The sequence below is a fragment of the Myotis yumanensis genome, unplaced genomic scaffold (assembly GCF_028538775.1).
Source record: "Myotis yumanensis isolate MYYU_CA2020_CCGP unplaced genomic scaffold, mMyoYum1.0.hap1 SCAF_11, whole genome shotgun sequence".
Taxonomy (NCBI): domain Eukaryota; kingdom Metazoa; phylum Chordata; class Mammalia; order Chiroptera; family Vespertilionidae; genus Myotis; species Myotis yumanensis.
Window position 1 is genome coordinate 14,803,337 of NW_027223762.1, and position 12,098 is coordinate 14,815,434.

Consider the following 12,098-nt stretch of genomic DNA (forward strand, 5'->3'; position numbering starts at 1 on the left):
AACTTTTCAATATTACCATGTCATCACAGTTGTGACACATAAAAGACACCTTTAATTTGAATAAATGGGGGGTAAAGGGAATCAGTAAGCATTCTCTGAGAAATAAATGTTTTTCACATATAGTACCTCCAGAGAATTGACTTTGTGGAGTTATTTTCTATGATTGTCATCTGTGCACCCAATACGTAAGTTACCTGAGTGTCTGCCCTCATAAATATTCATCTACTTATTCTAAATAATGTAACAAAAGTAATTTTTGAAAGATGTTTCATGGCAAGTGCAGATATTTTATCTAAAGAATAAAATGTGTGTGGCCCCAAATAAGATTCCTTTTTGCTCTTTTTCTGCCATGCAAAACTTTCTGAAAGATCTGAATCAAGTTACTAAGTATGTCCTGAGTTTATTTTTAATTAAAGTCTTAGTAAAAGGAAAAGACTTTGCAACTATAAATATGGAAAGAACCTAACTAAATGTATCATTTTTTAAATTTCTTAAAACAGTCAGCCAGAGTGCTATTTTTGAAACATAAATTGGGTCCTATCACTCTCCTGCTACAAAAAAAAAAAAGTCTTTCCATGGCCAGAGGATACTAGTAAAATACAAAAATCTTTAAAATGGGTTCTAAAGTCTCAAATAAACTGGCCCCTTTTTGTATTACTCTTCCCTTTGATCACAATACTTTATGTATACTGGTCTTCTTGAAGTTCCTTGATGACACAAACAACCTTGCCTACTTCAAAGCCTTCACACATTTCTTTTGCTTGGCTTAAAAATCATTTCCTCAGAGACACCTTACCTTCCCCGAAACCTAATCAGCAGACCTTAACCACAACCTAAATCCAATCACCCTGCATCACAGCAGTTCTCAAAGTGTGAACTGTGAATTCATCGTGACCCACAAAATCAAAACTATTTTCATAATAACACAAGGAAGCTGTGTGCCTTCTTCACTGAGATGACATCTGCACATAAGGTACAAAAGTGAGGCTGGGTAAGCCGCTGGCACAACAGAATTACGATCGAGGTAATGGAACCAAAATGTACTAGGAGTCATGTGTTCTTCACCCACACCAAGTTTTGTGGGGGGTTTTTCTTAAGGCCAGTTTCACTTAATTTCATTAAGTTTTGAAATTTGAATACAATTTTATAAAAATATTCTGTATGACAAAATGCATTCAATTTGTGATGCTAAATGCTTAAAGCACTGCTGCTGCATACAGAGTATGTCTCAGGGAAAAGCATTAGTGTGACTGAGTTGTGAGCTATCAAAATGACTGCAGACAAATTATGGTTATTCCAATGTAGAAAGTTGGCAGAAATTTTCTAAGATGATGATCAAAATGAGCTTGCAACTTCAAAGAAAAAATCTGACATGTTTGTTGCCAATAATAAAACTGAAGCTTTTAAGTGAAAATTAGACTTCTGCAAAACTTCCATCCCTGTGAAATTGACAGTTTCCCAATAGTTAAAGATTTTTTGGATGAAACTGGTGGTGACATGAACAAATGTGATTTTTTTGACACTGAATGATAAATGTCAACATTTGAAAGATCTACATAACTCAATAAACACATATTCTATGCAAGATGTTACAAAAAAATCATAAAAAGGTAAAAAATCCCTTCAAAGGGCAAGAGAGTACAAAGATGATCTGACTGACATGTAGAAAATGGACTAGTGTGAAAAGAATGGAAGCTAATGGTATAGAATTTAACCTTCGCTCTTGAACTGTTCTTTATTATTCCTCTGTACTTCACATAGTTCCCAAATGATGTTTTTCCTGTTTTCTCAAAGGACTCTGAAGACATTGCAAATCTCAGAGAGGGGCTTTTTTAAGAGAATTCAAATATGGCTATCCATTATTATTTTTAACACTCAGACCTTCACATTTATTTATTCAGATTCAATTATGTATTAATTACAGAAAAATAAGCTGATTACATCACCATCCACCATTTGCCTCACTTTTTAGTGATCTCCATCATCTTCTTAGTCCTTCGTTCTCATTCTTTTTTATTCTTTATCTTTTTCCTTCCACTCTCATTTTCCATCAAACTATTTAACACAAGCTTTCCACTACTACCAATACTGGCTCCATATCTCTCTAATGTATTCTAAGGCCAAATTTAATTCAGCACATATCATCATCAATTAAGATTCTGCCAAATAGAAAAACATTTGGAAAAAGCTCTTACATAAACTAACCTTGATGGTAGCTGGTTCACAGATCCAGGGTCAAATAAAGGAAACTTCTGAAAATCTTTACAATCTAACTTCTATTTGCTCTTATTCATGAAATAATTTAGTTAAAATTGCATATTAAACATGTATCAAGAAATATTTATTAAAGAAGTCCCTCAACACATCAAAATGAAGCAGGGCTAACCAAAACCTCATCAGTTTGGCAACATCATTTTATTTATTATTTAAAACTTAGTAAAAATAATTTTCAACAAAGGTACAGTACAATGTGCAGAGCACACTATACAGAAACAAAAAAGGGCAATTTTGTTTTAAAAAACTGAAAAAATTGCTCAAAGGAAAAAAGAGTAGGCTATGGGTGAGACTTGCTTCTTAAACTCACGGCTGCTGTGAGTTACTTCTTTTGAATGATTATGCTTCATCTCTACTAGTAGAGATGTATTGCTATTACTAGTATTACTACTAACAATCAACATGAAACAATTAAGATGACTGATTTTATCTATTCACATGACCCCCTCCTTAGCTTCGATTAATTTGCTAGAGCAGCTCACAGAACTCAGATAAACATTGTAGTTACAAAAATCACTGGTTTATTATAAGCAGACATAATCAGGAACAGCCAGTTAGAAGAGATGCACAGGGTGAGGTATGGGGAAAGGGAGTAGAGTGCCGCTCTACCCTGGATCGCACCAACCTGGACCCTGTCCTTCGGGGATTTATGGAGGCTTCACTACATAGCTGTGACTGATTGAATCACTGGGCACTGGCGACTGATTCAACCTCCAGGTCCTCCTCACTCCCCAGAGGTCAGGAGTGGGACTGGAAAGTTCCCACCCTCTAATCATAACTGCTTCTCCTGGCAACCACCCCTATCCTTAGTTGGGATCCAAAAGTCACCTCATTATACCTCTAGAACAAGAGATACTTCTATCATATTCAACACTTAGGTAATTCCAAGTGTTTGGGCCCTGTGTGTGCGTCAGGAACTGTGGACTAAGGGTAAGACCAAACACACATGAGAAATACACTGTGGTCATTGAATGACCAAATATATATTTCTTATAAATCACAATATCACATTGACCTTCTAACATTTCCAGAACTTAACATTTTACCAACCAAAGGGAAGGTAAAAGCTAAAGGTTCCGACAGTGGAAATAGTATTAAAGCTATCTATAACCTATAAAAGATATAATCAAACTCATAAAAAGTCAAATTCCTGATGAAATAGAGTATAAAATAACAATAAGTATGCAAAACAAATTACTCCAGTGACAAAGCAATTATACTTCCCAACATTAACCCATAACAAAATCGTCTCTATATTACTTACGTAATAGATGGGTCCACTTGTTTGTAAGCATGAGCAGCACAAGACCCACAGTATGTATATCCTGCATGGCTACAAAACAAAATATTTTTTAAACTTAATCATCAGATTCAAAAATCAAGATACTCTGGAAAAAAAAAACTTTTGAAAGAAATATAATAATTATGATAAACATAACAAATGTATAGTTTAAAAATCAATGTAACTAATAATGCAACTTCTAGACCATAATAGGAAACACATAATTGTTCTCTGTTCCAACTTTAAATTCTAAAAAGTATCGAGTAATTTTTTAGGTCAGAAGAAAAGTTCGATTTGGAGATAACCAAGGCTTACTTGAAGTGGCTAAAGTAAACTAATGCTGTATGAGATTTTAACATTCCTCTTCAATACCATTAACAGAGTATTACATAACAATAAAACCAAGAACAAGTCAAATCAGACCAAAACAAATAACCTACAACTAACAACTCACTTCCTGCTGTGTCTTCAGTGTTGAGAATTGACTTGGGCCCTAGCTGGTTTGGCTCAGTGGATAGAGCTTCAGGAAGGGTCCTGGGTTCGACTCTAGTTAAGGGCACATGCCCAGGTTGCTAGATCCTCAGTAGGGGGCATGCAGGAGGCAGCCTATCAATATCAATGATTTTCTCTCATCATTGATGGTTCTCTCTCCCTTTCCCTTCCTGTCTGAAATCAATAAAATATATATATATTTTTTTAAATAAAGAGAATTGACTTGGCCTTCTCTCTCCATTACACAACCCTCTTATCCTCTGGTCTCAACATCAGATTAGGTCTCATCACCTATTGAATGTTTCTGAAACTCATTTTCTTTCTTGACTAATTCAAGTTACGTGTCTAGAAACATTTCCCTTAGTGTTTCTCATTAATGTGTGGCCAGTGGTATATTGGTAAAATTTTAACAACTGGTTCTGCAGGTAGAGGAGGGGGATACACACATATGTAAATAAGTTTATTATAAATTTTACTTAATTAAAAAGATATGTACCACACAAATCTCGCTACTTCCTAAATAGAACCCAACAAACAATTGAAATATTTGTAATACTCTTTATTGCAAATTCCATGTAGCCAACTGATTATAAAGAATGTTTCCACTGATTTTTAGCTTGACTCTTATTCATAGCCAAGGGAAGGCTGCAACTGACAAGAGTGAAACAATGAACACATCACTCATTCAACAATGACTTGAATAACTTCTTTACAGGTTAGAAAATAGTTTGCAAATACTAGAAAGAATATTTCCTTCCTCACTTTTTTGTGCTATTTATAATGTAAAGGCTACAGACACAACATAATTTTAAGTTTAATTTGCATTATTAACCTTTCCCCATTACTTTCTTAAGCTAGAAAATCAAGCCCTGGCTTGGTAGCTCAATTGGTTAGAGCATTGTCCTGATACCCCAAGGTTGCAGGTTCGATCCACAGTCAGGGTACATACAAATATCAACCAATGAATGTATAAATAAATGAAACAACAAATCTAGGGTCTCTTTCTTCCTCTCTCTCTCAAATAAAATAAAATGAAGTGATATAAAATTTTTTTAAAAAGATAGAAAATCAACAAAAAATAAAAGCCCTGATTTGTAGCACTTTGCTAATTAATGTGGAGTAAATCATTCCCCTCCATGACCAATTTCAAGATGCCTAGTAACCTGAAAAGACAAAACACTTGTCTTGAAGAAAATATTTATAAAGCATATATCTGATAATGAATTTATATCTGAATACGTTAAAAAAGTCAAAACAAAGCAATACTTAAAAAAAAATAGGTAACTGCTTTTATAAGTCGAAGAGTTCCAAAGATCGGTTGCACAACAATGTGAATGTACTTACCACTGTACTGAACTGTTCACTAACTGGTTGAAAATGGTTAAGATGGCAAATTTTGTTATGTTTATTTTTCCACAATTAAAAAAATTATAATAAGAAAGTATGTGAACAGATACTTCATCCAAGAATATACTGGGATGGCAAAGAAGCACATAAAAGAATGCTCAACATCATTTAGGCATTAAGGAAAGGCAAATTAAAACTAAAATGAGCTACCACTAAACACCCACTAGAATGGCTACAATTAAAAAAGTGACCACACCAAGTATGGCAAGGATGTAGAACTGAAACTCAGTCTGTACTTGTGGAAATGTAAAACAGTACAACTAATGTGGAAAACAGTTGGCAATTTCTTAAAAAGTTAAACATATTCCTGCACTATGACCTAAACCATTCCATTCTTTAAAAAAAAAAGTGTCCACACAAACATTTCTACATCCTAGTTTTATTGATAATTTCAATAGCCAAAAACTGGAAACAACTAAATGACCCTCAAAAGGTGAATGGATAAATTGAGGTGTATCCATACAATAAAATACTCTTCAGCAATAGAAAGGAAGGAACTACTGATACACTTAAAATAATTATGCTTAAAAGTGGTAAAAATCAATAAACAAATATGCTAAGTGAAAAAAGTCAGACAGAAAAGTTCATACTATATGATTCCCTTTAAATAACTCTAGAAAATAAAAATTAATCTATAAGGTGGGGCAAAAGTAGGTTTCTAGTTGTTTGTATGGAAAATAAGACAATAATTAATAGCCCTGACTGGTTTGGCTCAGTGGATAGAGCATCGGCCTGTGGACTGAAGGGTCCCAGGTTCGATTCCGGTCAAGGGCATGTACCTTGGTTGCAGGCACATCCCCAGTACGGAGTGTACAGGAGGCAGCTGAATTGATGTTCCTCTCTCATCAATGTTTCTAACTCTCTATCCCTCTCCCTTTCTCTCTTTAAAAAATCAATAAAATATTTTTTTTCAAAAAAAGACAATAATTAATAAATAGCTCTAGCCGGTTTGGCTGAGTGGATAGAGTGCCAACCTGCAGACTCAAGGGTCCCAGGGTTCGATTCCAGTCAAGGGCACATGCCCAGGTTGCGGGCTTGATCCCCATTGGGGAGCATGCAGGAGGCAGCCAATTAATGGTTCTGTCTCATCACTGATGTTTCTATCTCTCTCTACCTCTTCCTTTCTCTTGAAATTAATTAAAAAATATATTTTAAAAATAAATAATGTAAGAATGAACTCCATGTTTCACATACTCACAACTGTAAATCTACTTTTGCCCCACCCTGTATAGTGACAGAAAATGTATCAGTGGACGTGAAAAAATACAAAAGTGCACAAGGAAACTTTTGAGGATGGTGAATATGTTCATTATCTTAATAGTGGTAACAGTTTCATAGGTGTACACATATCTCAGCATTATCAAATAGTACACTTTACATATATGTAGATAGTAATCATACCACAATGAAGCTCTATTTTTTTTAAATGATCCTCATCTGCCCTGGCCAGTGTGGCTCAGTTGGTTGGAGTGTCCTGGGTTGTGAGCTCACTCCCCAGTGTAGGGCATGCAGGAGACAGCCGATCAATGATTCTCTCATCATTGATGTTTCTACCTCTCTTTCCCTCTCCCTTCCTCTTTGAAATCAATTACCAAAAAACAAATCATTAAATATATCACCCTCCTAAGCCCTCATCATGAGAAACTCTAATTCATTCATTGTCAAAAAGAATTTCTAATACTTTCCTTTACCCTGGCCCAGATATATGATAATGAAAAAAGTCACAGTAATAATTATCAAATCTCACCACTGATCCTCTGTTTCTGCCCACTTCTCTTGCTAATAGAATCTATGATTCTACATTTATGTGGAAACAAGGTTTCATTAAGGGATCACTCCTATTAAAGGAGGCTTCACTAGGGAATATCTAAGTGTTTTTTCTTTTGTGCTTAATAGCCAGAAGACCAATAAAAATCTGAGCTTTATAATTTTGAGTATGCATCATAAAAGCATGTCCAGTCAGTCTTTTAAAAGCTATTAAAATCCTAAATACAAAGCCATCCATGCTAGCTTTTCCCGGTCACCCTAGCTCCCAGTGTAACTTTCCATGAAAGCAAATACAAAATTATACTTTAACTAGAGGCCTGGTGCACAAAAATTTGTGCACTCGGGGGGGAGAGGGGGTCCCTCAGCCCATCCTGTGCCCTCTCGCAGTCTGGGACCCCTCAGGAGATAATGACCTGCTGGCTTAGGCCTGCTCCCGGGTGGCAGAGGGCAGGCCCAATCCCTAGGTGCAGCCCCTGGTCGGGCTCAGAGCAGGGCCGATTGGGGAGTTGAGGCGCTGCCCCCTGTCATGCACAGAGCAGGGCGGATCGGGAGGTTGCAATGCCACCCCTAGTCACGCTCAGGGTACAGCCGATTGGGGGGTTGGGGCACCGCCCCCTGTCACACTCAAGGCAGGGTCGATAGGGAAGTTGCGGCACCACCCCCTTTCATGCACAGAGCAGGGCCCATCAGGGGGGTTGGGGCTCCGTACCCTGTCAACACAGAGCTGCAGGGCAATCAGGGGGTTGAGGAGCTCCCCCCTGTCACGCACAGAGCAGGGCAGATCGGGAGGTTGAGGAGCTCCCCCCTGTCACTCACAGAGTAGGGCCGATAGGGGAGTTGGGGGCACCGGCCCCTGTCACACACAGAGCAGGGCAGATCAGGGGGTTGGGGCGCCGCCCTCTATCACCCACAGAGCAGGGCCGATCAGGGGGTTGGGGCGCCACCACTGTCACACTCAGGGCAGGGCCGATGGGGAGGTTATGGCTCTACCCTGTCACACACAGAGCAGGGCCCATGGGGGGGGGGGGGGGTAGTTGGGGCACCGCACCCTGTCACACACAGAGCAGGGCCGATCAGGGGGTTGGGGCGCCACCACTGTCACACTCAGGGCAGGGCCAATGGGGAGGTTATGGCTCTACCTCGTCACACACAGAGCAGGGCCCGTGGGGGGCGGGGGGTTGGGGCGCCACCCTCTATCACCCACAGAGCAGGGCCGATCAGGGGGTTGGGGCGCTGCATCCTGTCACACACAGAGCAGGGCCAATCAGGGGGTTAGGGCTCTGCACCCTGTCACACACAGAGCCGCAGGGCGATCAGGGGGTTGGGGAGCTCCCCCCTATCAGGCACAGAGCAGGGCTGATCAGGGAGTTGGGGCACCTTCCCCTGTCACGAACAGAGCAGGGCGGATAGGGAGGTTGTGGCCCCGCCCCATCACACACAGAGCCGCAGGGCGATCAGGGGGTTTGGGCGCTACCCCCTTTCACGCTGATCCCGGTGCCGGGAGGCCTCTCGGCTCCGCTGATCCCAGTGCTGGGAGGCATATTACCCTTTTACTATTTAGAATAAAGGCCTGGTGACCGGCTGGTTTGTCCTGAAGGGTGTCCTGGATCAGGGTAGGGGTCCCCACTGGGGTGCCTGGCCAGCCTGGCTGAGGGGCTGAGGGCCATTTTCAGGCTGGCGGGTGACTGAAGCTCCCAACAGCTCCTTTTTTTCTTTTTTCTTTTTTTATTCTGGGCCAGCTTTAGCTCTGAGGCCTCAGCTGCTGAAAGCAGTTTTCTGGCCTTTGTTTACCTTCTGTATTTGATACAATGTTGCAGTCCGGCTGGATGAAGCCCGGCTGACTAAAACAGGTTTCTGGGGTTTTGTTTAGCTTCTATATTTGCAACATAGTTGCTTAGAGTTGCAGCTGAGAGGCTGGCAAGTCAGGCGGGGAACGTTGGAGTCTGCCAGTCACTGGAGCAAGCAAGCCTCCCTGTTCGCTTCAGTGCATGGCTGTCGGCCGCCATCTTGGTTGTCAGTTAATTTGCATATCGCCCTGATTAGCCAATGGGAAGAGTAGCGGCCGTACGGCTAATTACCATGTTTCTCTTTTATTAGACAGGATACCTACAATTTATCATTAGGCTAAACCAGTAGTCGGCAAACTCATTAGTCAACAGAGCCAAATATCAACAGTACAACGATTAAAATTTCTTTTGAGAGCCAAATTTTTAAACTTAAACTATATAGGTAGGTACATTGTTATTAACTTAATTAGGGTACTCCTAAGGCTTAGGAAGAGCCACACTCAATGGGCCAAAGAGCCGCATGTGGCTCGCGAGCCGCAGTTTGCCGACCACGGGCGCTAAACCATGCCTCTAAAAATGGGGTCTTCTTTTAACAGAGAGTACTTTTGCTTTTCCCTTCATCCTACACAATAGACCCTTTACACTAGCAAGTCCAGCTCCTAACTGTCCAGAATCTCTGTGCCCCCAGAGAGCTGCAGTCAAATGAGGATACAAGCCACTGTCCATGATCATTCACTGGTTAAGTGACAGGTTCCCACTCAGCAACCTTGCAGCATGGTGTAATTTAAATTCCTATGTCAGGAAAATTACCCAATACTACATGACACCGACTTTCCCTGTTCAGTCTCAGACTGCCAAGATTATAGGTAAATAGTATAAACTGTAATGCCAAGAGGTTACCTCTTGGTAACCTCTTCAGTGCATGGCTGTCGGCCACCACCTCTTCTATAAGAGGTTTTTTATCAAAGAGGATATAGGGAATAGTAAAGAATGCTTATTTGGATTCAACAAAATCAGTTTCTCATACTACTAGTTCTACTTAATAGCAGCAAAAAAGCAAATTAAAAAGATTGGACTAGATGAAATGAGAACAGTGGACCAGGTGAAATAAAAAGATTCTAGTGATAAGAAAAGTTTCTAAGATCTACTTAAGCTAAAGTATGCTCTGGCAAGATAGAAACTAAATTTAAAAACACTTGTGATCATATGGGACCAACTTGAATGACAAGTGGCCCTAAACTATTTGCAGCCTCCACAATGCCTCTCTCAATTTTATTTTGCTGAGCCTAGCCTTTCATTATTTTCTTTCACAGGCATTGCTCAATGGCCCTCAAGATTCCTGCTTCAATAAGACATATTAATAGATGATTATATCTCCCCAAAATGTCCAGGTTAGATAGTCATTATTCAGAATATTTTATTTTTACAAAATGGAATCTCACAAAAATTAAGTAAGCTATGAGCTAAAGAATGTTATTAAAGTTATTCAAGTCAAACAAGAATAACCATAATGTTGCATATCTAGATTTTTTGGATAGGATTTCAGATATTGGCATGAATAACCTATTGCTTAATATAAACAAGGGTGAGAAATAAACAAGTTGCATACTTCTAGTAACTTAAATCAACTAAGTAATTTATGAAGATTCATTGTCTCATGATACACACTGATAACAGCTCTACAGGTATGCTTCACTGTACACAACCTAGTGTTCTATATAAATGTTTTTTACCTTTTAACTTTTTAAAACTAATTTTTATATTAGAAGTAATACAGGTATATAGTAAAAAAGTCAAACAGAGAAGGATAAACAATGAAAAATGAAACTACTCCTACTAGGTTAACTGCTAACATGGAAAACTTCATTTTTCATATATGAGGGGGGCTTCAATATTCATAATACCTGGTATAGAGTAAAAAATAAGCCCCTTACCAATTATCTGATTATATTTTTATATTCAATAAGAGGTTTCTTAAGTGATGCATACCTGTACAGCTCCATTCTAAGGATTGCTGAGATATTCCTGCATACTTCAAGACAAACAACAATTTTGGCAGTCATAGCAGAAAGGTTTTTGGAACTCCTAGTTCATGATTTCATTTCAGTATATATCCCTGGGACATATATTGTCTCCTGTGCCTCAAGATAAGTAAGGTAGTTTTTAGTTCAAACAAAGGATTTTTTTTAAATCAAATTATTTTGAATCCCTCAAATGTGCCTGCCTATATGTCATATAGGCTAGAATTCATTAAGCTTGATCAACAGTGATTTACGGGTCAATATTTATTCTTAAATGACATCATTCTATTTCATCTACATCAATATAAAAATGAGCAATCTGATTTAAGCACTTTCAAAAGTGTGCTATCTAGGTTCTGAGTTTGTTTTCTTTTTAGGTTCCCCCTTACATGATTTATGCCTATAAAGCAATATCTAAGAACAATTGGTTCCAGAGAGCTAGAATTTATAAAATTTAAAGTATGTTTTTTATAGGCTTGATTTGAAATAAAAGCAGAAATTTTAAATTTGTAAGTGTCCTAAATTACTATATAACATATTCTTAACAAAAAACATTTTTGCCTATATAACAATAAAGTATCTGTTGTTACTTTTCTACCAAAAAAAAAAAAAAAAAAAGTTACTCTGCAAAGGAAAAATAATTACTTCTGGAAACTATATAATAAGATACATGACTACTTAGTTTTCATATGTTAACAAAATGGATATTGCCCATATATGCAGTAACATTACAAAGTCACTATGCAGCAAAAACATGCACCCAAAGTCAAAACTATTTTCAAATTTCTATTGGTAACTTGGAAATCTTTTATAAATCAATATATTTGTAACAGGCTCAAACAATTCATTTCCCAGGTCACTGCCAATGATTTCAATTTTAAACTAGCTACAAGAAGGAAATAAATCCAGCTATTTTTCATGAATAACTAACCTCGACTTAATTATATGTTGATTCAGCTCAGCTCCCACATTTAGAACAAGTTTTAACTAGGAAGGTAGCATACCATAATAGTCAAATACCAGCAAAGTAACGGGCAAGACAATACAACATAGCTCATACGTTACTGA

At 38.3% G+C, this 12,098-nt stretch overlaps 1 protein-coding gene across 4 annotated transcripts in view; it reads right to left on the minus strand.

Moving 5' to 3' along the window:
• The window catches only part of MEMO1 (mediator of cell motility 1), an 84,755-nt gene that overhangs the window by 37,218 nt on the left and 35,439 nt on the right, over window positions 1-12,098 (minus strand). For all 4 annotated transcript variants that reach the window (XM_070428950.1, XM_070428952.1, XM_070428951.1 and 1 more), the window contains one exon: window positions 3,539-3,607. In XM_070428950.1, coding sequence (XP_070285051.1) covers window positions 3,539-3,607 — 69 coding nt within the window. The remainder of the gene's footprint in view (window positions 1-3,538; window positions 3,608-12,098) is intronic.